This window comes from Pezoporus wallicus, unplaced genomic scaffold, assembly GCF_028554395.1.
Source record: "Pezoporus wallicus isolate ANWC-B61680 ecotype Strahan unplaced genomic scaffold, APGP_CSIRO_Pwel_v1 contig_8837, whole genome shotgun sequence".
NCBI lineage: Eukaryota > Metazoa > Chordata > Aves > Psittaciformes > Psittacidae > Pezoporus > Pezoporus wallicus.
This window is the reverse complement of record NW_026636730.1, coordinates 19,257-45,266: the sequence shown is the minus strand read 5'-3', so window position 1 is coordinate 45,266 and position 26,010 is coordinate 19,257. Positions and strand designations below refer to the sequence as shown.

The window sequence follows — 26,010 nt, the reverse complement described above, 5'->3', positions numbered from 1 at the left end:
TCCTCTTTAGATGACCCTCATTACAATACTACAAATCACACCCATAAGACACAAGACCCCCGCTCAGATTGCAACACCCCTCCCTGCACACCACGGTGAGGGAGCCCTGATGTACATGAACTGACCCATCACTAAGCGCCGGCGGTGCTCTGGGGAGTTACCAACCGGAACCGAATGGTACCCATGGAATCGGTGGGGAGTGGCATTATGGGATGTCACCTAGCCCCCCTTTTCTCGCAATAAACACGTATCTCATCTCCTGTGCATGAATCGTGTATTTCACACCAGGAAACAGACCCATTCTGGGGCTGCAAGGAAGGGCATCACCCCACACCCCCACCGCACTCCGTTCCAACCCCAACCCACCCCAGCACAGGGCACCCGCCCAAAGGCCAGACCCTGCCACCCCTATTGAGGGCCGGCAGCCGCAGCACCCCATGGGGGACAGGGATTGGCTCATGGGGGGGTCATGGGGGGCTCATGGGGGGGCTCATGGGAGGGCTCATGGGGGGCTCATGTGGGTTTCATGGGGGGCTTATGTAGGGCTCATGTGGGGTTCATGGGGGACTCATGGGGGGGCTCATGAGGGGCTCATGGGGGGCTCATGTGGGGTTCATGGAGGACTTATGTGGGGCTCATGTGGGTTTCATGGGGGGCTTATGTGGGGCTCATGGGGGGGCTCATGGGGGGTTCATGGGGGGCTCATGTGGGGTTCATGGGGGACTGATTGGGGGCTCATGGGGGGCTCATGGGGGCTCATGTGGGTTCATGGGGGGCTCATGGGGGGCTCATAGGGAGCTCATGTGGGGTTCATGGGGGGCTCATGTGCGGCTCATGGGGGGCTCATGGGAGACTCATGGGGGGTTCATGGGGGGCTCATGTGGGGTTCATGGGGGACTCCTGTGGGGTTCATGTGGGGCTCCTGATGGGCTCATGGGGGGCTCATGTGGGGTTCATGTGGGGCTTATGGGGGGCTCATGTGGGGTTCATGTGGGGCTCCTGTGGGGTTCATGTGGGGCTCCTGAGGGGCTCATGGGGGTCTCATGTGGGGTTCATGTGCTGGCGGGCGGCCGGGCGGAGGGCCGGAGCCGGGCCCCGGTGAGTGCGAGCGGTGCGGCCGCTGCCCCGACCCGTCCCGTCCCGTCCCTTTCCCCTTCATTTCCCTTCCTGTTCCCGTCCCTGTCCCCTCCGCTGCCCCCTCACGGGGAGAGGGGAACGGTGCAAGGGCGGACCCCCCCCCCCCCCCCCCCCCCCCCCCCCCCCCCCCCCCCCCCCCCCCCCCCCGGCCCTGCCCGGGCCCCGCCGCAACAGGGCCTGCAGCGCTCCGTGCGCGGTACACGTGTGTGCGACGTGTGCGGGTCACGTGCGCCTGTGTTACGCGTGTGTTACACGTATGTTACACGTGTGCGTGCAGCGAGTGCGTGTTGTAAGCGTGTCATGTACGTGCGCGTTACATGTGTGTGCTGGTCACGTGCGCGTGTGTTACACGTGTGTTACACGTGTGCGTGTTACATGTGGGCGTGCAACGAGTGCGTGTTGTAAGCGTGTCATGTACGTGCACGTTACACGTGTGTGCGACATGTGCGGGTCACGTGCGCCTGTGTTACACGTGTGCTACGCGTATGTTACACGTGTGCTACGCGTATGTTACACGTGTGTTACGCGTATGTTACACGTGTGTTACACGTGTGCTACACGTATGTTACACGTGTGTGTGCGAAGCGTGTGCGTGTTGTAAGCGTGTCATGTACGTGCACGTGTGTTACACGTGTGTTACAGGTGGGCATGTTACATGTGGGCGTGCAACGAGTGCGTTTTATAAGCGTGTCATGTACGTGCGCATTACACGTGTGTGCGACGTGTGCGGGTCACGTGTGCATGTGTTACATGTGTGTTACATGTGTGCGTTACATGTGTGCATGCAATGAGTGCGTGTTGTAAGCGTGTCGTACGTGCACATGTCACGTGCATGTGTTACAGGTGTGTTACATCTGTGCGTGCAAAGTGTGTGCGTGCAGCGAGTGCGTGTTGTAAGCGTGTCATGTACTTGCACGTGTCACGTGCGCATGTCACACGTGTGTTACATGTGTGCGTGTGAAGCGTGTGCATGCAACGAGTGTGTATTGTAACCATGTCATGTACGTGCGCGTTGCACGTGTGTGCGATGTGTGTGGGTCACGTGTGTGTGTGTTACACGTGTGTTACATGTGTGCATGTTACATGTGGGCGTGCAACGAGTGCGTGTTGTAAGCATGTCATGTACGTGCACGTTGCATGTGTGTTACACATGTGCAGGTCACGTGCGTGTGTGTTACACGTGTGTTACATGTGTGCGTGTTACATGTGTGCATGCAGCAAGTGCGTGCTGTAAGCTTGTCGTAAGTGCGCGTGTCACGTGCGCGTTATACCTGTGTTACACGTGTGTTACACGTGTGCGTGTGAAGCGTGTGCGTGCAACGAGTGCGTGTTGTAAGTGTGTCATGTACGTGCGTGTTACACGTGTGTGTGACGTGTGAGGGTCACGTGCGCGTGTGTTGCACGTGTGTTCCATGTGTGCGTGCAACGAGTGCGTGTTGTAAGCGTGTCATGTACGTGCGCATTACACGTGTGTGCGATTTGTGTGGGTCACGCGCGCCTGTGTTACACGTGTGTTACACGTATGTTACATGTGTGCTACGCTTATGTTACACGTGTGCGTGTTACATGTGTGCGTGCAACGAGTGCGTGTTGGAAGCGTGTCATGTACGTGCGCATTACACGTGTGTGCGACGTGTGCGGGTCTCATGCGCGTGTTACACCTGTGCTGCGCATGTTACATGTGTGTTACACGTGTGCTACACATGTGCGTGCGAAGAGCGTGCAACGAGTGCGCGTTGGAAGCGTGTCATGTACGTGCGCGTTACACGTGTGTGTTTATGCGTGCCTGTTGCGTGCTCGTGCTACCCATGCCGTGTGTCGGAATGGCCGTGGGTGTGAGGAGCCGCTGCATCGCCCCGGTGCTGGCCGGGCCTCCCCTGTTCCCGGAGGCTCCCAGGCGCAGGAGGGGCTGAAAGCGGGGATAAAGCAGCACCAGCACACAAAGGGTGACGTTTGTTCACTCTGACATTGGAATCTGATTGGGGGGGGGGGGGGGGGGGGGGGGAAGCTCCTTCTCTCCTGTTCTCCTCTGCAGCCTGGGGTGGGTGTTAACTGCAGGCTCGTGGCCGAAATGAGCTGGTTTGCTCCCAACGTGGCCCTGACTGCCGGCATCCGGAGCTTCTCAGTGTCAGCAGGAGGGGCCGGTGCTCGGGTGGCACCAGTGGTGCTGGGCAGGGGGAAGCAGGGCTGGGTGCGCTCCTCGTGTGGGTCTTGTGTGGGTTTCGGGGGGGCTGAGGGTTTCAGGGGGACCTAAAGCACAGAGGGACCCGAAGGCAGGGTGCAGCTGTATCCCCTTTCAGGGAGCTCATACTCTGGTGGGCAGCATCCTTCCAGGAATGTTGTCACAGAATCCCAGACTGGTTTGGGTTGGAAGGGACCTTAAAGCTCCTCCAGCTCCAACCCCTGCCACGGGCTGGGACCCCTTCCACTGGAGCAGCTTGCTCCAAGTCCCTGTGTCCAACCTGGCCTTGAACACTGCCAGGGATGGGGCAGCCACAGCTTCTCTGGACCACTCCTCACATCCAGCTAACACTGAGCCCTGCACTCGTGTTCCTGGCCTAGAGCTGGTCTGTAAATGTGACCCAGACGCTGACACAAAGATGTTTCCGTCCCAGAGGACCTCCACAAAGTGGATCCGCGGCTGCAGGGCCCAGCTCCAAACCTCCGAGTGCCTTTTTGGGGCGTCACTGGATGCAAAATCTCTGCAGAGACTTGCCCAGAGGTGGGAAGGAGTTTGGCTGTGGTTGAGCAAGAAGGAAGGAGGAGGGAGGCAGGCTGATTACTCAGGATAACAGGAAGAAAGGGGAGTTGAGGAGAGGCGTAGGTTGAGTTGGAAGAGGGATGCTGTCGAAACTTCAAAGAGCACAAAGATTGAGGCTGGGGGTGGGTGAAAGTCATGGGCAAAAGGCCACTTGGACCTGTTTCTTTCAAAGGTGCTTTTGACGTATCTTGACCCGTGCCAGCCTCACTCCCCTGTTCCTTTATTTTGCTGGATTAGGAGTAAGGAAAGAGAGGAATAATTCTCTTCCTTTACTTTGGGAATACCTTCCCAAATGTGTCACAGCTTAATACAGAACAGCATGGATGGTATTAGCAGCACATGACATTCACCTTTGGTGGGTGAACACCGGGGCTTTGCAGTGGGTCTGTTGTCACCAAGGGGAGTGTTTCTGGTGACAGCAGAATGCTGGATTTCATAGGCAGGATCACCTTCAGCAGCAAATAGGTATTGGTTTCACTAAATGGCCTGTCTGAATAGTGCTTGCTTGTCTCTAATGGAAAAATAGGTAGGAGACACGGAAAACAGAGTCAGAGAGGAAAGTGTTTTGGAAAGCCTGGGGCAGATAAACCTCCTCTTGTCCAAGATCATTATTGCAGCTTGAAGCAGCCCCTCAGTGTCCTCCAGGACCTCTGGGAGGTGCTGGGAGATGATGTTGGAGGGGATGGGGTTTCGTTCCCCCAGGTCTGAGCTTTGGCCCCTGCATGCTGCCTGTCTCCAGTCGAGCAAAGGCACATCTCTCACTCGTGGCTAGGTCAGGCTGGACAGCACAGCCAGAGCTTTGAAATCCAGCTCCTGCTTGCTGCTGCTGCTGGCTTTGCAAGGCTTGGGCTGTGCCACAGCATCGCAACGCTTGGCTCTGGTTGTACTGTCCAGGTTGTTTCCTCTGCTCACAGGGCAGTCAGTGGCTGTCTCCAGAAGTCTTCATTTCATCTTCCCTCTTCCCCCCCGACCCCTAACCTCCTATTCTCCACCCAGGTTGCTTGTTTCACCTCTCCTGAGAGGATTACAGCTCCAGCAGCTTCCCCCCATCGCCTCCCAGCTGCTTTTTGCTGCCCCAAGCTCTGTTCATGGAGCAGAGGATGCGAGATCTCTTCATCTGCCACAGTGTGAGTCGACACAGGGGATCCCAGAGGGATTTGAGCCACTTGACTTTGCACTGGAGCAGATGGGGAGTGCTCCCATGCCAGCTGGGTGCTGAGATGCTGTCCTCAGACAGGAGCTGGGCACCAAAAGGCAGAGGTAAAGCTGCCTGGTGAGAAAACAGCCTGCAGAGAGCAGCAGGCAGCTTGTGCCTGGATGGATAGGAGATGTCTGCCTGCCTTATGATAGTTAATGCTTTTGCTGCTGTGGCATTGTTCAGGGTGTGTGATACAGCCATGGAACCATCCCCACAGCAGGCAGCGCCCCACATCTGGCACCAAGAGGGGAGCAAAGGCCATCACTTCCACTCTCCCCGTCCTCCCTCCCTTCCCCATCACTCTTCCTTGAAAGCAGCTGATGTTTTGCTGTTGTGATGCAGAAATAGACCATATAATGGATCACAGGAGATGGGGAGATTCTTGTACTCAAAACCACCCAGTTTATATTCAGCCAGAGCACGTGGGATCCCATCACAGCCCTCTGCTACTCATACCCCAAAGCCACAGTGTTCACCCCCAATCTTCTTCCCCCCGAGGCATCCATTCTGCAGCTGCAAAACTGAGTTTCCCTGCCCTGATTTGGCATCCTGATCCAGCCCTCATGGAAAGCTGCGTGCATCAGCAGAGCTCAGAGGGATGCCCAGGAAGCATTTAATTCCCCCATGTGGGGAGCACAGAAGCTAATGTGTATTGCAGCCTCTCTGCCAGGCTTTGGTTTTCCCCATTGCTCAGCTCCCTGTGGTACTTAAAGCACGAGTGGTTTTGAAGCAGTGGCGAACGCCTGGGGTAGATGCATCTTTGGGGTTGGCCACATGGGGTGGGCTCTGAACAGAGCACTGACCTGGTGCTTCTGTTTTCATCAGCATCTGAATCATCATAAACAGGCTCATTTGGCAGCTCCAGCAGGCTGGCAGCACACAGCTTCCCTCCTGACACGTTTCTCATCCTCACCCTCTGCTGTAGCTGATTTAGGCAGGAGTTAGGAAGGCACCTGGCACGTTTTAAGCCTTTATACTCTAAAACTAGGGGAAATGCTCCCAAATCCGAATGTAAAGCTCTGTTCTCTCTGGTTCTCAGCTCAGGATGTAACATCTCATAGAACCATAGAATGGTTTGGGGTGAAGGGACCTCAAAGCTCATCCAGTTGAAATCCCCTGCCATGGGCAGGGACCCCTTCCACTAGAGCAGCTTGCTCCAAGCCCCTGTGTCCAACCTGGCCTTGAACACTGCCAGGGATGGGGCAGCCACAGCTTCTCTGGGCACCCTGGGCCAGCGCCTCAGCACCCTCCTGGGGAAGAGCTTCTGCCTAAGAGCTCATCTCAGTCTACCCTCTTTCAGCTTTAAAGCCATTCCCCTTGGCCTGGCCCTCCAGGCCCTTGTCCCAAGCCCCTCTCCAGCTTTCCTGCAGCCCCTTTAGGCACTGGAGCTGCTCTCAGGTCTCCCCTTCAGGAGCCTTCTCTTGTCCAGGCTGCCCCAGCCCAGCTCTCTCAGCCTGGCTCCAGAGCAGAGCTGCTCCAGCCCTCGCAGCATCTCCATGGCCTCCTCTGGCCTCGCTCCAGCAGCTCCACATCCCTCTTGTGCTGCTGCCCCAGAGCTGGATCAGGACTGCAGGGGGGATCTCCCCAGAGCGCAGCAGAGGGGCAGGATCCCCTCCCTGAGCTGCTGCTCACGCTCTGGGGATGCAGCCCAGCACACGGGGGGGTTCTGGGCTCAAGCACACTCTGAAGCTGGGTCATGGGGAACTTCTCATCAATCACCTGAAGCTTCAGGTCTGCTGCACAAATGCATTTTCATTGTTTAGAATGAAAGAAAAGCAGTTTGGGTCACTTAAGAATGAGAAAGAAGTGATTTTTGTCTCATCTCCCATAGTCTGTGCCAGGTTACTTGTAGCTGCTGAGCAGCAGCTGCCGTGTACCCCATCGTTGGGTATATCAGGTCACTTGGGTGCTTGTCTTGACCTGCCTTTGCATGACGTGATGGTTGAGAGCAGCTACCTTACAGCTTTGCAGGGCAACATCTGCCATGGCTCAGGGAAACACTGGCATCACCTCCCTTTTTGGTAGCATAAAGGCTAAGATTAAAAGTGCTTCATGGTAGGTGGAAGCCACTCATTCTTCGTCTGCCCTTTTTTCAGTACCTGGAAGCAATTCTGAGCCCAGTAAGTTGTGATCCATGGCTACAGTGCTAATATGCCGAAGATTTCCAAGGCTCAGCAGGGTGACCACATTCTCAGCTACAGCCAAGTGCAAGGCCAAGAGTGGGAGCAGCAAAAGTGAGGAGGAAAAGGAAGAGACCCCAGAAGCAGCCACCACCAGAAGCGAATCCACAGCCACAATCCAGTTGCTGAATCCACTGGACTACAGAGTGCTGTATAATCCATCTGCCTATGCCCGAAGCAGAGCTGCCTCCCAGCAGCATGCTGCTGGGAGCAGTGGTGATGCTTTCGCCAGCCTTGGCACCACACAGGTTGGTTCCACCTCTTCTCAAGCTTGGCCACCCATCAGAAAGCCCAGGTCCAAACCCCTCCTCGAGCAGACCATCTCAGCAGGCCTCTCTGCAGCACAAGCCAAGGAGGAAGCACAAAAGGAGAAGTCAGAGCTGCACGACTCCAAGGAGGACCCCCGTGTGTTTCAGAAGGGGAGGCCTGAATACAGATCCCTCAGCTATGACAAGTCTGAGCCAGTAGAGACCCTTCCTTTAGAGGAAGGTGGCTCCATTCTACGCAGTGTGGCCACCTCCAAGGGCAGCCAGAGCCCGGGAGCTATCACAGATCACTTTGTCAAGCTGAGTCGTTTGCCAGTGGAACAACACTCAGCGTTGGTGTCCGACCCCAGGTTTAACAAACTGTGTCACTGTGCTGTCGAAAGCATGGGCTTGTTCAGCACTTCAGATCTCATCCATGTTCTGAAGGCTTGTGTCCGTCTGCTTGTCCCAGCAACCCATCCTCTGCTGAATGCATGCGAGAATGAGTTCTGCCGGCGGGTGTGGGACATGAACCTGGACCAGGTGCTGCTGGTGGCTGACTGCTGGCGCTGCCTGGAGCGGAGCGTGCCTTCCTACCTCAGCATTCTGTTCAGCTATGCCAGCATGCACTGGAAAGACCTCACTTTGCCCCACTTTGTCCAGCTCCTTTATATCATAGGCGAAGGCCGGAGGTCACCCGCGGACTTGATGCAGAAGGTGGAGAGCATGATTCTGAAGCACTTGGATTCCTTCACCTTGGAGGAGGTGGGTGCTGTCTGCTTGGGGCTCTTTAAGTCCCTCAGTGGTATCTCTGACCATGTCATGAGAAGAATTGCAGACAGAGTCTCGCTGCAGATGGAAGACATGAGCACTTATGCTTTGGTGAACGTGCTGAAGCTGCTCCGCTACACTCGCATGGACCACTTGCCCCTCTTGAAGGAACTTGGGAAGGTTGTTCCTGCTCGGATTCCTACAATAAACATCCAGGGCATCATGCACATCAGTCTTACCTGCTCATCCCTACACTACTTTGACGAAGGCATTATGGCTGCTGTGGCCGTGGCGTTGCCATCTAAGGTGGCTTACTGCCGAAGCAAAGATGCTGCCAAGTTCTTGTGGTCCTTCGGGTGCCTGGACTATGAACCTCCGAACGAGGAGGAGTTTTACTCCAGCCTCATAGAGCAGATGCATAGAAAACTCCACGAGTTCGCCAAGTTTCCTGAGCATCTCCTTACAGGTTTGCTTGGCCTGGCATTTGTCAGACGCTTCCCAGAGGAGCTGATAGACTATGCTTTGAGGGATGAGTTTATCCAGAGAACGAGAAGTAGTAAATACGAGCTCCAGAAGGACCTCTTCACCCTTGGTAAGAGTGTTGAAATCGAGTGCCCGAGCTACCAAGGCAGCCGCCTTCCACCTCAGCTTTCCCAAGAGATCACCGAGATGGTTTTGACTTTTGCAGAGCAAGAAATCTACGTCAGGCCTGAGATTGTGGAAGCCACAGCTCTTCTCGAGAGCATGTTGGGTGGCCGCGAGTATGTGAAGAGCCACATGATCCTGCCTCACACGAGATCCAGCGATCTGGAGGTCCATTTGGCCGTGGATGGACGTCCCATCCCTTTCAACTTAGAAGACCCTGTTGGAGTTAAGAAACTAAAGGACATTGGAGTTAGTTTAACGGATGACTTAATGTCTCAGCTTATAAAAGGGAGATCTCACAACCAGGCTCTCATGGAAGTGGGTAATGAAGCTGAGACTGCCAGGCAGGAGCGAGGATGGACACCGGGCTCAGAGAGGGATCAAGCTATGCTTTCAGGTGGATCTCTTGCAGATGCCTGCCTTGAAGCCCCCCCATCCCTTAGGCTGAACAGGCATCCTCAAGGGGTGAAGCTGGCTATTCAGGTGTCCAACAGAAACCACTACTGCTACTCCTCCAAGCGCCTCTTGGGGCTGCACAGCCTGAAGCGACGGCAGCTGCAGCAGCTGGGGTACGTGGTGGTTGAGCTGCCCTTCTGGGAATGGTTTCCCCTGCTCAAACGCACGCGGCTGGAGAAACTGAGCTACCTCCAATACAAAGTGTTCAACCCAGCACTGCTGAGCAGGGCTGCTTAGGCTGGCGGGGAGCTTGCCCCCAGCCTCCCCAGTGCATCTTGCTCTGCGGTTACTGGTTGGAATGGTGTCGGGGTGTTGGATAAGTGTCTGGCAGGTGCTCTGTGTGCTCAGCTCTTGCTGTGTTAGGCAGCTCTGCTCTGCTGAGCCCTGTGGCTCCCCTTTTGTACTCAGATCCTCAGAGTGCTCCTGTGCCAAATAAAAACTCCTGGCCTGTGTGTTTTTCTCTGTGATGACTCTTTGTTCCCCGCCCTGAATGGAAGTGGATGGGTTTGGTGCCTCCCTGAAAGCAGAACAGTGGTAGTTGATGATTTTTAGTCATGAAGCTGGCCCGGGTGCCAGCAGCAGTGTTTCCGTGCTGTTTCCATCACCGTGGAGCTGCGGTTGGTGGGCATGCAGTCTGAGCTGCTCCTTGTGTGTGAAAGGCGGGCGGTGGGATGGAAGCTGGGACCCTGAGACGTTCATTTCAGGCTCAGCTGAAGCTCTCAGCAGTGTCTGGCCGGGAGGATTTGCATCTGGTTGTCCCTATTGATAATGCCTGCTGCCAAATGGGGCTGACAGAGCCACCTCGAGGTGACAGTGAGAAACCAAAGTGCGAACTGTGGCTGTGTGGAGCATCTGCTCTGGAGCCTGCTGGTTTCACCCCCCTTCCCATGGCTCGCTGTGGTTTTCTTGCTCAGGTGTCTGATCTCTGCACACTGGTCTGAGGATTGAGCTCTTGCTTCCAGGTGATGGTTCTCTCCGAGAGGAGGGACGTTTCCTGAGGTGCACAGGGCAGGCTCTGCATCTGACCAGAGCTGGAGGGATGATTTCACATGGAGCTGCATGTGAAACTCCCATTCCTGCTGCAAAGGCAGGCAGACCGTTCTGGCTGGTTTGTAGTGTGATGTTTCAAGATGTATAGAGGTGGAGGACGGGGAAGAGAGGTGTCAGTAAGTGGCAGGGGGTTGGAACTGGATGGACTTTAAGGCCCCTTCCAACCTAAACCAGTCTGGGATTGTATGATCACACTGCCTCAGTGGAAAGATCCCTGTTCACCATAGGGCAGGCACAGGCTCAAGGGAGATGGGCACTTGTGTGACATCCTGATGGCACTTCAGAATCTGAGCCCTTCATGGTCCTTGAGTTGTTTGCTTTGACAAGCAGTGGCTTTAGTCATGGGGTCCTGGGCTTGCTGTCCCCATCTGAGCCTGGCTTCTCCTCTGACCCATTCCTTTGCCTGTCCCTGCTCATTCTTGATCCTCAGCCAGCCCCTTTACTGTCCTATCGCAATGTGTCCAGCCAGCTCTCATTTTCCCTCTTCACTCGGATTCTTAGTCCTTATTTCTTTCCAGTTTCTCATTTCATCTGCCCCTCCATCCCCACTGTCTTCTGAGTTATGGCTTCATAGGAAGAGTAAAGCAAAACACAGCCATGGGGAAAAGTAACTGGCTGACCAACTTGGGTTGTAAGGCAGAGCTTGTCAGAAGGAGGGGGGGGCAGTGGCTTGGACGTGCAGCATGATGTCTTTTCTTACTGAGATGTTGAAGCTGGAAAATCAGCTTGAGTTAAGCGTGTCTGGGTCACAAACAGGAGAAAATCCTATAAAAGATACCTCTATATATACATACATACACACTGAATTGAAAGACGGCACATTTAGTGAGAGAATAAGATGGTTTTAATTAACCAGAGCCAATTGCCACAAAACACAGTAGAAAAGGATGAGACCTCAGGAACAGCTTAGGCTTGGAGGAGATACAAGTGTCCTAAGGGGTGCCTTGCACCCATCTGTGGTTTGTCTGTCATGAGGCAGCGCTATGGAAGAGGAGGTTCCACGACCACAAGGTCCACAGGAGAAGCTGGCATCTGATACAGGCAGGATCTCAATAGACAAAGGCTCGTGAGGAGTGAGTTCTTAAAGCAAGGAGTTTGTGGGATGCAAAGGTAAAGGCAGGGTCTCGCCACCGAAACTTGCTGAAGGCGAATGCACTGGGCTGGTCAGGTTGGAATGGAGAAGACTTCACGTCAGGAAGGAGATGGGAGTTGAGACTAGAACAGAAGGCAAATCCTGCATCATTGCAAGGAAGGGAACGAAGAGTTGGGTTTGTCATAATAGTAGTACTGAAAGCCAAGCTTATTTACCAGGCAACAGGTTCAGAAGGAACCAAAAAGAGTAGTTCTGTCACCCAGCCTGCAGTTAAACCAGCAACCTTCCTCTCACAGGATGGGCATGCCAAAAGTGAGACCAGCTTAAAAGCCTCTTTGAACAGCTCCTCACTGGAAGCCTCTCAGGCTCAGAAAGCCAAGGAAGTGCTATCAGAGGAGCATTGGTTTGTGCTTGTCCTGTTCCTGTGTTCCCTGCTGAGGAGCAGGCATTGCTCCTGGTGGCTCAGACCAAATACTGGGCTAGAAGGGGTCTTGTCTGTCTTGCTGCAGCTCTTTTTAGGTTCATACCTGCTTCAGTGAAGCAGTGGCATTGTAACCTTCAGGCTGTGCTCTCTGCAGGCCTGGCTTCCTGTGGGATTTGTACCTCAGATCCCACATTTCTCATTCAGAACCAGGCTGCAACCCTGTGCTTTTGCAGGCAGGCAAAGTGAGCTCCTGTCACTGTATTCCAATGGACCACCGTGCCCCCAAAAGGGCTGATTTCATTTTGGCTGAACTCACAGCTCCAGCTGAAACCTATTAAAGGGCTGCTTGTGCTGGAAGGAAGCAGCAGGTTCCTGGTTTGGCAATGGGATATTCAAACTAAGGTTACTGTAAGGTTAAAACTCTTATGGATAATTTCATTCTTAGGAGGGATGTGATATAACTGATGCGAGTCACATTCTTTTCAATGGAGGAGAAGGTGCATTCACTTGAGTTTCTTTAATGAACACTGTTAGAAGAATCAGCTAGGTCGGTGTTCAGAATATAGATCATCTCCCTCCGAGCTATTAGATGCTCCCTTGGAGCTATTAAATACCAATTAGTAATATTTGGGTTTAATCTTAGCTTCTCTGTAAGGCTCCTGAAGCCCTTAAGAACCATTTCTCGTTGCAGCAGTGTGTTAGTGCTGACTGGTTTTACCCTCATCCCAAGAGGCCCCATCCCAGCTGCTTGTGCTGGGTGTTGTCCAAGAGCACAGGCAGAGTCCTGCCTCAGAGTGAAGGCACAGGTAGATGTGGCACACAGGGAGAGCCAGGCACAGGGATGAAGCAGGGAGTTCAAGGCCCAGTGGGAATGGATGCCGGTGATGAATGCCCTGGTTGGATCGCAGCCCATGTCCTCCAGTTCCAGCTGAGGCTGCCAAGAGCTCACAGTGATTCCTTTGACAGCCTCATGTGATAGAATCATAGAATCCCAGCCTGGTTTGGGGTGGAAGGGACCTTAAAGCTCCCCCAGCTCCAACCCCTGCCACGGGCAGGAACCCCTTCCACTAGAGCAGCTTGCTCCAAGCCCCTGTGTCCAGCCTGGCCTTGAACACTGCCAGGGATGGGGCAGCCACACTCTGATGCTTCATCTACCCGACCTGCTGCGTCCTTGATAAGCTTTCACATCTAATTGCTGGTCCATATATAGGTAAGATGATTTTAGTTAAAACAGCCATTTTCTCTCTGATGTTTCTCCAGGGTTCACAAACTGACACAGCTTTTTCCTTCCATCCTATCTCAACCACAGTCATTCGGGTTTATATTGGCTTCACCTCCTGGACTCAGATCTGAGCTGCATTTTAGGCGAAGAGAAGGTTGCATGGAAACCTCACAGCAGCCTTCCAGTATCTGAAGGGGGCCTATAGGGATGGTGGGGAGGGACTCTTCATTAGGGACTGTAGTGACAGGACAAGGGGTAACGGGTTAAAACTGAAACAGGGGAAGTTTAGATTGGATATAAGGCAGGAAATTCTTTCCTGTTAGGGTGGTGAGGCACTGGAATGGGTTGCCCAGGGAGGCTGTGAATGCTCCATCCCTGGCAGTGTTCAAGGCCAGGTTGGACAGAGCCTTGGGTGCCATGGTTTAGTGTGAGGTGTCCCTGCCCATGGCAGGGGGGTTGGAACTGGATGATCTTAGGGTCCTTTCCAACCCTAACTAGTCTATGATTCTGTGATCTACCAAGCTTGTCATTCACCCAGGCTCCAAAACAAGATCCTTTCACTGATGTTCACTTGCTTTTTCTTTCGTTTCTGTTTTTTACAAGCTGAATCTGATGCTCACAAACTGAGCTCTCTCCAGCTGCCAAGATGGTAATAAACGTCTGTCTCCCACAGTTCAAGCCAAGGATTCACTGCAACAAGGTAAAGTAGCGATGTGAGGCGGTTTAGGCAGCTGGAGGGATCGGGTATAAGCGGTGTGTTGGACTGGTTGGGGCTCAGGGGATCTGTTTGCTGCTCATCTGTTATAATTGGTGTTTCTGGAAGACTGATTTTTGGCTGCCCATGCCAGGGTTTCCTGGGAGAACAAAGCAAAAGCAGCTCACAGCAAACTCCCCTCGTTTTGGGAGGTCCAGAGGGGGATTTTAACATGGGAGGCTGTGGATGTCCACTGCCAGCAGAAGTATTGAGAGCAGCTGCAGGTAAAGAGCAGGCGTTTTAGTCTGCAAAGCCAGGAGCATCTTTGTCACTTAAAATCGTTTTGCAGCGATGTGGGAGGGCTGTGATTTGGGTGGGTTTGCTCAGAGCTTTCTCTTCCAAGCTCAGCAGTCTCCTGTCATCCTCAACAAAGTGGTTCCAAGCCCCTGTGTCCAACCTGGCCTTGAACACTGCCAGGGATGGGGCAGCCACAGCTTCTCTGGGCACCCTGTGCCAGCGCCTCAGCACCCTCACAGGGAAGAGCTTCTGCCTAAGAGCTCATCTCAGTCTCCCCTCTGGCAGGTTCAAGCCATTCCCCTTGTCCTGTCCCTCCAGGCCCTTGTCCCAGTCCCCTCTCCAGCTTTCCTGCAGCCCCTTTAGGCACTGGAAGGCTGCTCTGAGGTCTATAAGGACAGGTAGGATCGATCCCAGAGCTGGAGAAGGCAGCCAGCTCTCTGACCTCCAGAGGTTTCTGAGGTTGGATGGGGCTTTGACCAACCTGCTCTAGTGGAAAGTGTCCCTGCCCATGGCAGGGATTGGAACTGGATGCGCTTTAAGCTCCCTTCCAACCCAAACCATGCTGGGATTCCATGATTTTAGGAGCCTGCCACCTATTTTCTCCAGAGGTCTCTTTCCACATGGATAAGCTGACATAATGTTTCACCAGTGTTGAAGGACAGGAGACTCCCATCTCACCACACACACACGCTCTGCTCCCAGCCAAACTCTCCCTCTTGATGTAGTTCACTGACCCATCCAAAACCACACACTAACCACACTTTTGCACCCTTTTAGCTGTTAAATCAGCTCTGCAAATGACTGCCCAGGTGGCAGAGGGTGTAGAGGAGAGTGGATGGGACCATATGGCTGGAGGAGGGTGGGAATGGGTCTGCTGGGCCTCAGCGGCAGGGATCTCCTGTGTGGTCTCCCTGCACGTGAAACCATGGTTCCCAGTTGATGTCTTCCTGAGGCTCTCCATCAGTGCCTGTGAATGGGTTTTGAGTTTCTGGCTCCGAATTAAATGCGTTTTTCTCCTGCAACACAGATTTCTGCTGATGGTTACGAAGTGGAGAATCTCATCTCAGAAGACCTGGCCAGGAGAAACCGGGGCTTCCGCAGTGAATACTTCATCAAACCTCCGGTCCACGTCACCATCTCTTTCCCCTTCAACATTGAGATCTGCAGGATCAATATCGACGTCTCATCCGGGGGATACCAAACCTTCTCTGGGCTCGAAGTTTACACCTCTACCTCATGCAATAAAACCTCTTGGCAGAGCCCTGAGGGTCAGTTCTCAGGTCTGGCCAGTCAGCCCCTGTCAGACAAAGACACTTTCACACTGGTGGGCAAAGCTGTCTTAAAAAATCAAAGCAAAGTGACATTTGGCCATAGAGGCTTCAAGCCAAGGCCTCCCTTCCATCAGGTGGAAAATGTCTTGTCCTACCCCGGCTCTGCCTCTCAAGACCTCTGGAACAAAGGGCCCTCCTCGCTGAGCAATGTGTCCCACTTGAGGATCTGCATCACCCATGTGGCTGGGGGCGGCCTGCCTTGCATTAAGAGGCTGGAGGTGTGGGGCCAGCCTGCCAAATCCTGCCCGCAGGAGGTGATCGAGGGTGTCTTTCAGGTGGCCTCCCAGTTCTTCACCCAGGAGGTTGGTCACGTCAAGCCAGAGCTCTGGACGCCAATGGAGAGCGACTGCGTGCCCTTCAGTGCCAACGACAGCGAGCAGCAGACCCTCCGCAAGCTGGTGGATGTGGTCCAAGACATCCCTGAGGAATTCCTGGACCCCATCACCCTGGAGATCATGACCTTGCCCATGCTCCTGCCCTCAGGGAAGGTGATCGACCAGACCACCTTGGAGAAGTGCAACCGGAGCGAAGCATCCTGGGGCAGGGTCCCCAGTGATCCTTTCACTGGGGTGGCCTTCAGCCAGCACTCACAGCCCCTACCTCACCCTACCCTCAAGGCTAGGATAGACCATTTCCTCTTGCAGCACAGCATTCCTGGCACCAACCTGCTGGGGAGGGCTCATGCCTCGGAAATGCTCGTCCCTTCTTCCGTAACAATGTCTTCTCTGAAGAGGAAAATGGACTGCATGGATCCGAGCTCTGTGCAGCCACCTTATTTTTCCTCTACAAACTTACTTGTCACGTCTACCTCAGAGAACAGTGCTAAAAAAATGAAACCTGACAGTGACTCACATTTGATCCACATGGACTGTTCCACAGGTACCGGGGCTCCCCAAGTCCCCTTGTGTTCCTTGAATGCCTTGAGAGCCTGGCGCCAGGTTTTCAAGTCAAGAGGCTCCACTACAGTCCCATCCCACCTCTACAAAGCTTTAAGGCCGTTGTGTTTTGCTGCTGATAGATGCCATGGGAGTCAGGTCATCATCTCATTCACCTCTCCTCAGCACAACCTGCCATGCTGGATGCTGTTTGCTCCCATTCTCTTTCACCTTTTCTCACCTCTAGGCTCCTTGTTCTTGTTGTGTTACCTGTGCAGTCTCCTTCCCAGCCCTCGTGTTTGCTCAGGTCACCTTGTTCCCCTTTTAGTTTGTGTTTCCTCCTTCCTCCTCCTTGCTTTCAAGCCACTGTCTATGTGGAGACAACGTTTTTCTCACAGTGTGCTGGCTTAAAGTCTCTTTATGATGGGTGATTTATTACCTTACCCATTAATGTGTTCTAGCATCAGCAAGAAGGTATCCCCAACAGAAACATCTGGTGGTGCAGCAGTGATGTCACAGGGAGGGTCCTGACTGGTGTGGGTCTTCTCCTGAGGACTGAGATGGGGAGGAAGGCAGGAATGAGGCACCAATCCTGCTCATGGATTTCCCTGGCCATACTCTTGGTGCAGCTGATACCCTGCAGTGTCCCTGCACAGGTTGTGTCCCCAGGGCCGTGCTGGCTCCTTCCCTTCTCACAGGGCTGCTCCTGCTGGGGCAGAGGCTGAGGCTGGGGAGCGTGTGGCTGTGCTGCCTCCAGTCTGCCCTGTCCATAGTGCAGCAGTGCAGGGGCTTGGAACTAACAGCAGCAAGGGAATTGCTCCTTCAGAGCAGGGAGGAGGCAGCCCAGGTTGGGAGAGGCTTGCAGTTAAAGCAGAAAACCATTAGAGACGTTAGACCAGACTTGTGTCTCCAGGGGAAGGAAATGGGTCCTGCTTTCCTTTTATCCTTGTTTTTCTCCGCAGTGCAGTAACAGCATCCCTGGGCATAAGCTCCCAGAGGCAGAAAACCAGTGCAGACCTGCATCTCCCAGATAAATTCCCTGGAAAGCTGAGTGTTTCCACTCATCCCCAGCCATGCCACAGCCTCAGACCAGGCAGGCAAGGCAGCGTTACGGCAGCACAGACAGACCTATGGATCCACGGAGCACTGGGAGTGTAGGATGCTCCTTGTAGGTCCAGCAGCATTCAAGTGCAGGACTGCTGAGGAGGAACCAAGAAAGCCAGGGTGATCTGTGGGGTAAATACCAAGGAGATTCCCACCTCTCATCCCAAAATCTATTGGCTTTTTGTGCTCTATTCCCTAATGACCAGAACCTTCATCCCATGATGAGGAGTGGCTCCCAGGGAGCTGCTGCTCCTCTTACTCCACACTAGATCTTTCTCCCCAGACCCACATCTATTTTGCCATGTTTGCTTTCTCCCTTGTTGGCACAGGGATTCCTGGAATCTATTGGAGTTGCTGGCAGTGCAGCTGTTAATATCCATGTAACTACTGCACACAGCAACCCTTAAACCTTCTCTCTGGTGTCTTAAACTGAGTTACAGCTTTAGGTTAATGGTCACACTGTAGGAACAAGGTAAACTTAAATGGGAATTAAGATAGGAAGGAGATGTCTTTAGCAATCTTGTATTTAGAGGAGCTTGGAGGGAGCAAGTATCTGTGAGGTTTCTGTCACCTAAGGGCTGTCACTCAAGGCAGGTAAGGCAAGTTTTCTTGTGCTCTCCAATCTGGAGGTCTCTAACATGTCAAAAGGTGGCCTCATTCCTGCTGGAACCTGTCCCCTCCTTCACCTTGCTCCCCAAAATGTTTATAGGAAGAAACTCTGTTTGATTTTAAACAAAAGTCTTTAAAGACCTGGTTGAAAATAACTGATGTTTGTGGCCCCAGAATGAATAGGAAGAAGCCAGACTGCACGTTTCCACTCTGATCCCTCACTCTCGTTCCATGCTTTAGGAGGACCCATCAGTTATTTTCCCCGCAGAGATGTGTAACAGCTCCCGCTGGGGATGTGCCCCAGCCCCATAGGAGCAGGGAATGCCCTGTGGGGTCCTGGAGCTCCCGAGGGAGCCGTGCCCATCCGTAAACAAAAGCACATTGCTCAGAGCATGCTCCAGTGTTTCATCAGCCTTGATTGCTGTGGCACATGTGCAGCACTAATTCAAGGCTCTTCCTTGGGGAGATGGATGTAACGGGATTAGCGATGCAGACAGCATCTTAATGCACAGCTTGAATGAACGCCTTCGGTGGGGCACAGCACAACCACTGCAGGGAAGGGTCCGACCCTGCACCTTTGGCTTCATCCCTTGACTCAGAACTGAGACAGGATAACATCAGTCCCCCCAGCTGTTAGTAGTGTCTTCAATGTTCCCAGTTAGCTGCATGAAGCAAGGCTGGGAGCGCTGGGCTGGGTCGCTCAGTGGGGAAGGCCGAGGGCTCAGGAGCTGGTTTTGGGATGATTTGGGGTTTTGCCCGTTTTCAGACCTGCAGATAGAAGCTGGCACCTGAAGGTTTGTTGGCACTGGGGCACGGCATGGATGGCTGACAGAGATCTGTAGGACTTTTCATCCTTAGGACGCAAAGGAGAAGCACTACATCCCCATCCTGGCACCTCAGCAGGGAGAAGAGACCTCTTCAGAAAGCAAGTGTCAGGGCTCCTGAAAGCATAGAATCCCAGCCTGGTTTTGGTTGAAAGGGACCTTAAACTCATCCAGCTCCAACCCTTGCCACAGGCAGGGACCCCTTCCACTAGAGCAGCTTGCTCCAAGCCCCTGTGTCCAACCTGGCCTTGAACACTGCCAGGGATGGGGCAGCCACAGCTTCTCTGGGCACCCTGTGCCAGCACCTCAGCACCCTCCCAGGGAAGAGCTTCTGCCTCAGAGCTCATCTCAGTCTCCCCTCTGGCAGGTTCAAGCCATTCCCCTTGGCCTGTCCCTACATCCCTTGTCCCAAGCCCCTCTCCAGCTTTCCTGCAGCCCCTTCAGGCACTGGAGCTGCTCTAAGGTCTCCCCTTCAGGAGCCTTCTCTTCTCCAGCTCTCTCAGCCCAGCCCCATAGGAGTGCTGTCCCACAGGTTCAGAGGCAAAGCAGCATTCCTGTTCCTCATTATTTCCCCCCCCCCCCCATCCTCTTCTTGAGCTTGTGCTTCTCTTTGCAGATCTGGTCTCTCACGAGCAAAAGCTCTCAGACAGTTTGGACACTGCCTTGACCTCGGCGCTCAGCTCCATGCCCTCATTCACAGCCAAGCTGATGAAGAGCCAGCAGCAGGCCCAGAGCGAAGGAGGCTGCAGCAGTTCCTGGAGTGTGGGCACCATCCTTGGTAAGCAGCAAGTGCCTCTGGGTCACCTTGGGGAGCCGGAGAGGAGAGCTGGGGCTGGGTTAGCAGCAAGGGTTGTGCTGCTGCTCAGCATCTTCCGATGCTTCCTCACACACCAGACTAGAGCCATAGAATGGTTTGGGTTGGAAAGGACCTTAAAATCATCCAGTTCCAGCCCTCTGCCATGGGCAAGGATGCCTTACCCTAAACCCTGTTGCCCAAGGCTCTGTCCAGCCTGGCCTTGAACACTGCCAGGGATGGAGCATTTACTGTATATATATTCAGTATTCAGACATGATGTTGCCTCCCAGCAAGCTTTACTTTACAATCCCTAGGTCCTGCTTTTTCATCTCAGCAGATTTAATGGTTTATTCTCCCATTGAGGCAGGTTAGACCTTGTTGGCCCTCAGAAAGTGAGGTCTGGTGTCCATGCCCTCAGTCAGGGCGGGCTGCTGCAGGGGTGCTGTGATTTGGCACTTGTCTGTGCTGCCTGAGGGCAATCCTGGATGCATTGCACTGAGGCATGGTGCTAAGCCCAGCCTGCACCAGGTTAGTTCAGACAGAGCTTGCCCCACGTTGAGGTTTGGCTGCTCCCAGAGCTCTGATTTGGGCTAAGTGGCTTAAATCATAGAGTCATGGAATAGTTTGGGTTTGAAGGGGCCTCCAGAGGTCATCTTAGTCCAACCCCAGTGTCCCCTGTTAGCTGCACACAGTAAGCTGGGGAGTTGCCATGTGGATTGGAAGGAGCCTGGTGTGGAGGTGCGGGTGGAGAGGCGTAAATCTAGCAAATACCACTCAGCCTGCTGACCCTTAACAGGAGCAGGTCATGGTAGCAACATCATGGGTCAACCAGCCAAGTGTGTGCCCAGTATCCCCTTGGGTTTGACTATAGATGGGCCAGGCTGTTGAGTCCTCGCAGTTCCATCCCATCAGCCAGACGTGCTGATCCAGCTGTGTATGCATTCATGCCCAAACTAATTCCATTGGGGCACAGGGAAGCGTTGAGCCTCCCTCTATCCCTCCACAGGCTGATGCCCTAACTGAACCTTGTTCCTCTTCTTCTCCTGTGTAAGGATCCACCAGAGGAGAGGGTTCAGAGGGACCAAATGCCCGTGAGAACAGGCTGGCGCTGGCTTTCTCTCTCAATGGCTTTTGCTGTTTCACAGTGACGTGAAGCTGTTAAGCTTTATTCCCTGTCCCCTTTAAAATTGCTGCTGTTTAAGGGCTGACTGAGTGGCCCTTGATAGATGGTGCGTGCCAGGAATGCAGAGTGATCCCTAAAGGGTTTCACTCGGGAATAGGGGATTTTCATCGGAGCGCTGGAAAAGCGGAAGACGCCGATTTAGCCTCGGGAGAAGTGAAGAGCCCTTTGCAGTCATCTGTCCTCAATGAAGAGCCTGATGGTGCAAGTGCTGGTGTGATTCAGCCCCTTCTGAGCACAACCTGCCCCAGAAGGAGACTGTTCCCTTGCCTTATGGCAGTGATAAAACAGGCCACGGTCCTGAGCCATGAGCTGTGCTGTACAGCTGCAGAACATGGGGTCCTTGGAGGGATTAGGCATCTAAGGGGTGGCACAGCACGGACTTGGTCCTGTTTATCAATGGCCTGGACGAAGGGATAGAATGTACCCTCAGCAAGTTTGCTGGGGGAAATGGCTGCTACAACCTCAGGTGCTGCCATAGGCTGGAGAACTGGGCAGAGAGAAGCCTCATGAGGTTCAACAAGGGCAAGTGTCGGGTGCTGGACCTGAGGAGGAAGAACCCCCAAGCACCAGCACAGGTTGGGGCTGACCTGCTAAAGAGTGTTTGAGCTGAGAAGGACCTGGAGTGTTGGTGGATGATGAGTTGACCATGAGCTGCAGTGTGCCCTTGAGCCAGGAGAGACAAGAGCATCCCTGGGGTGCAGCAGGAGGAGTGTGGCAGCAGGCTGAGGGAGGTGATTCCTCCCCCTTTACTCGACCCTGGTGAGCCCACATCCGGAGCGCTGTATCCAGTGCTGTGCTCCCCAGTGCAAGAAAGACAAGGGGCAACTGGGCAGGGTCTGGCAGAGGCCACAAGGATGAGCAGGGGTTTGGAGCATCTCTCCTGGGAGGAGAGATTGCAGGAGCTGGGGCTGGTTAGTCTGGAGCAGACTGAGAGGGGATCGCATTGATGCAGATCAGTATCTTAAAGGGGGGGTGCCAGGAGGGTGATGCCAGTGACAGGACAAGGAGCAATGGCCATACACTAAACCACCACAAGTTTCTTCATCTCAGCATGAGGAAGAACTTCTTTACATTGAGGGTGTCAGAGCACTGAACAGGCTGCCCAGGGGGGTTGTGGGGTCTCCCTCTCTGGAGACATTCAAACCCCACCATGGACACATTCCTATGTAACTTGCTCTGGGTGGCTCTGCCTTGGCATGGGGTTGAGCTGGACGATCTCCTTCCAACCCTAATGATGCTGTGACGTGTCACCCCCCTGACCGACCCCTTCTCCTGTCGCCTTTGCAGAGCACGGCAGGAGCAGCCAGACCCAAGGATGCTCTTCCTGTGGCAAAACCTTCTCCTCCTACTTCAAAACGGAGCCCGTTTACCAGTTTCCCTGTGGCCACCTCATGTGTCGCCCGTGCTTGGCCGAGAAGCAGAAGTCTCCATCCTCCATACTCTGTGGGAGCTGTAAGAGGCCGGCTGCCACGCACGACGTCAGGAGGGTTCACTTCTGAGCCCTCGGCTGCCAGAGCCTTCCAGGAGGATGAGAACAAGGAGCTGCTCCCTGTGTCTGTTGATCCATAGGAGGATGAAGGCCTTTGGAAGAGCTCACCAAGAGGAGCTTGGTCTTCTTGTGCTTACAGAGTAGTTTGGGGGGGGGGGGGGGGGGTTGGGTGTTTAGAGCATCGCGCCGGAGCAAAGCGATCCGAGGATAATAAAAGCCATAGCTTCTTTAACAAGGAATATGTATTTATACAGGACTGATTTCCAGCTGTCGCCCTCTTCCCTCCATCCCAGTGGCTCAGTGGTTTAGCATAGGTGCCTTTTGGACTGTGAGTTCAGCTTCCCCGTGAGTTCAAACCATTCACATCTCTGACGCGCAGCCATTCGGCCGTGGACCAGGCGAAGTCCTCGTGATGGACAACAACATGCGTCTGTTTGACTTCTCCCCCCCCTTCCCTGCCTTACTCCTCTCCTCCCTGCGGTGCTGCAGGAGCACATCAACCACCCTGGAGTCCAGCAAGTCACAGAAGCGAGGCCAGGGGCAGCGAGCTCATCCTGCTCATAGCAGCTCCTGTAGGAAAGCCATGGCATCACACCAGACGTCACCCTCGGTTCGTGTCGCGTGTCTGGACCAGCTCCGTCTGGCTGATAGACATTTAAGCCTTAATAAAACTTATGTCTGAAGTCAGGTTCTCTTTCTGACTTGTCCATTGTGCAGCTTCATGAGCCCCTGGAGTGAAATCTCATCACAGCACTGAGGAAGCCAGGTGGGAAAAGCAGACTCAGCACAGTGGATCTGTGGGTTCTAGTGGGGTTAGAGCAGCAGCTGCGTGGACCGCCATGGGTTGAGGCTGAGATACCTAAACCTGAGGAGATCTGGTCTTCAAAGAGCTCCTCAGAAGGAGAGTCACTTGGGATACATCCTATCTCCAGCACATCCTGGATGTGCCAAGGTGACAGCGGAGGGTTCTGTCACCTCTACAGCCCCCCTTGTCACCACTTAATGGGTAATTTCTGCAGAACAGATGCTGCTCACTGATGCTCCAAGGTAAGAGGCTGCAGCTGACTCAGTTCCCCAGTACTTGGAACACCTTTCTTGGCTCTTAAAAGGCACCTGCTTGCTGAGCAACCCGTAATGTTCCTGGCTTCTGGTCATGGGAAACAGCAGGCTCATCAAGCAGTGAGAACACAGCTTTGTGTCGGCACCCAGCTGATTTGTGGCAAAAAATAGCAACTTCCCTGTGTTTAAATCAGAAATGGCCAGGAAATAGGCAAAAACTCTCCCAAAGATCCCACAGTTGAGAGGCAGCACAAATCCTCATCCTCCTGTGCTGTGTTTGCAGTGAAGCATCCCGATGTGATTCAGCTCACACCTCCTCCGCTCCAGCTCTGGTGAGTGATCACTGCTGCAGGAGCTCCCATCCTCACCCATCTCCTGCTTCTCTGGGATGAGCAAAGCCTCCAATGAAACCCAAAGGCTCTGGCTCAGCCGCCTGCCCCAATGTTTCTTGTGGTACCGTGCTGGTAGGCAGCAACTGAGGATGGGGGATGAGGGCAAGTTATCTTGGGAGGTTCCCTGCATTCCCCATGGAGGGACAGGGAGCGAGCACAGAGCCTGATGGAGCAGAGGCTGAAAGGGATGGAGTTGCAGGGGGACATCCCTGGTCCATCACCAGCTCAGAGGAGGGCTCAGCCTTCAACTGCATGATTTCTCCTCATCCTTAACCCTGTGGAATCACAGAATCCCAGCCTGGTTTGGGTTGGAAGGGACCTTAAATCCCATCCAGCTCCAACCCCTGCCACGGGCAGGGACCCCTTCCACTAGAGCAGCTTGCTCCAAGCCCCTGTGTCCAACCTGGCCTTGAACACTGCCAGGGATGGGGCAGCCACAGCTTCTCTGGGCTCTTCTCTATAGGACCCTTTAGCAGTGAGTTTCAACCCACGCATCCCCTCTCAGTGATACAGGGAGGGCAAAGGGATTCATTTCCCTCTGTGCCCACCTCTCCTTGCTTAGGGACGGCTCAAGTACCCCCAGCTGGGTGCAAGTCCCCCTCATCACTCCCATTGAAACAAGGGGACACTGAAACCCCTGTGGGCAGCAAAGACCCTCTCTGCACCCCAAGGTGATGGGTCACACATAGCCAGAACTTCCCATGGGATCTTCTGCCAGGACCCACAGCAATGCCTTTAACCTATGCAGAATGGGCAGATGCAACCAGCAAATTCCTAGCATGGAGCTCTTTGGGAGGTGGGGAACAGCCTTTGAAGCTGAGCAATTTCCTCTGTTGCTGCCATTCAAGCCCTTTGAGGAGGCCAAATCCATCCCTTGCTGTTCAGCGACCTCCTGACGCGACGCCTGCATCCCAGCGGGATGGATTTGGACCTTGATGTCGCTGCGCTGCTTTAAACGAGCACCATCAAAGCTAATTCACATCACGTCATGGAAGCAGAGGAGCATCTTCAGTCCTGACAGGGGAAAAGAAGCTGCTGTGCTCAGGCAGGACGTGCAGGATCCAACCCCACCATCAAGCCATTAACCCCTTGTCAGGCGCCAGTACACGGCGAGTGGGTGAGACACCGGTGACAGTGCTAAATGCCACGCAGACAAGCCCACTTGAGGGGCATCAATGCACCCAGACAGGAGCTGCTTTCTATCCCCAACGTGTTCAAGAAGCTTCTCCTCCTCTCTGCATCCCCTTCCAGCCACAGCAAACGCTCAGGTCAGTGAAACCCTTCCTGTTTTCCATGTGGTACCCAACGTCCTCTGGTTAATTCTGATTGAACTTTGTCACTTTGACATCTGTGGAGCGCTGCAACATCCATCCTCTGTCCTGCCTCTCACAAACCTTGATGGAGGCTTCAGAGACCACAAAGGTCCTGCTTTGTTAATGAAGGATGCTGTTAATGAAGGATGGGGAAGAATCTACTTGTGGTTTGCCCCAGCCGTATGCAAGGATGTGATTGCCTGAGGACTGGAAAATCATTGTCATTTCTATGCAGTAAAGATGCTTTGAAGCTACAGGTGTAGCAGGAGGATGTTTGATGTGTGGAACAGCACAGGAGCATCGCGGGTCAGTGATGGACACCCTATTTCCCATTACTGATTTGTGTTGGAAGGATGCTTAAAGCTCCTTCAGCTCCAACCCCTGCCACGGGCAGGGACCCCTTCCACTGGAGCAGCTTGCTCCAAGCCCCTGTGTCCAACCTGGCCTTGAACACTGCCAGGGATGGGGCAGCCACAGCTTCTCTGGGCACCCTGTTATTCCCTGATGCGAGAAGCAGTTGGGAAGGACACAAGCAGCGAAGCTCCAGGGCTGAGCCCTTTCCCGACCCCTTTGCTGTTGTCTCGGAAGAGCTGGGAGATGGATTTGAGGCTGCTGCCCCGCTCCCCGCCCCGTGGCAGGCCTTTGGGGCTCTCCTGCATCAGCCCAGGCGAGCAGGGCTGGAGGTAGCAGGCAGCTAACACTGCCGATGGATGCTGCAGCACCCGCATCGCCCGCCTCGCATGTCGTTAGGACATCAGCGCTAATGAAGGGGGCTCCTCTGGGGCCCTGGGAGGAGCAGGGACGTGGCAGAGCAAATCCGGTGCTGGGGACACAGAGCAGGGACCCTGTGGCTGATACGGGG

The 26,010-nt window shown here is 54.0% G+C and overlaps 2 protein-coding genes across 3 annotated transcripts; both read left to right on the top strand.

The window, feature by feature from the left end:
* The first annotated feature begins 1,063 nt into the window (after positions 1-1,063).
* On the top strand, positions 1,064-9,784 carry FASTKD5 (FAST kinase domains 5). Of its 2 annotated transcripts, none has more exons than XM_057401234.1 (2): positions 1,064-1,098; positions 7,193-9,784. In XM_057401234.1, exon 2 carries the CDS (start codon positions 7,231-7,233, stop codon positions 9,628-9,630), a length of 2,400 nt encoding a protein of 799 aa, XP_057257217.1. In that variant the 5' UTR covers positions 1,064-1,098; positions 7,193-7,230; the 3' UTR covers positions 9,631-9,784. The 2 variants fall into 2 exon arrangements, with proteins under 2 accessions (XP_057257217.1, XP_057257219.1); XM_057401236.1 differs by lacking the exon at positions 1,064-1,098 and adding an exon at positions 4,880-5,158.
* On the top strand, positions 1,064-22,538 carry UBOX5 (U-box domain containing 5). The gene is made up of 5 exons (XM_057401240.1): positions 1,064-1,098; positions 13,786-13,882; positions 15,201-16,383; positions 19,533-19,694; positions 22,183-22,538. The coding sequence occupies exons 2-5, from the start codon at positions 13,829-13,831 to the stop codon at positions 22,392-22,394; spliced, it is 1,611 nt and encodes a 536-aa protein (XP_057257223.1). The 5' UTR covers positions 1,064-1,098; positions 13,786-13,828; the 3' UTR covers positions 22,395-22,538.
* The last annotated feature ends 3,472 nt before the right edge of the window (positions 22,539-26,010 follow it).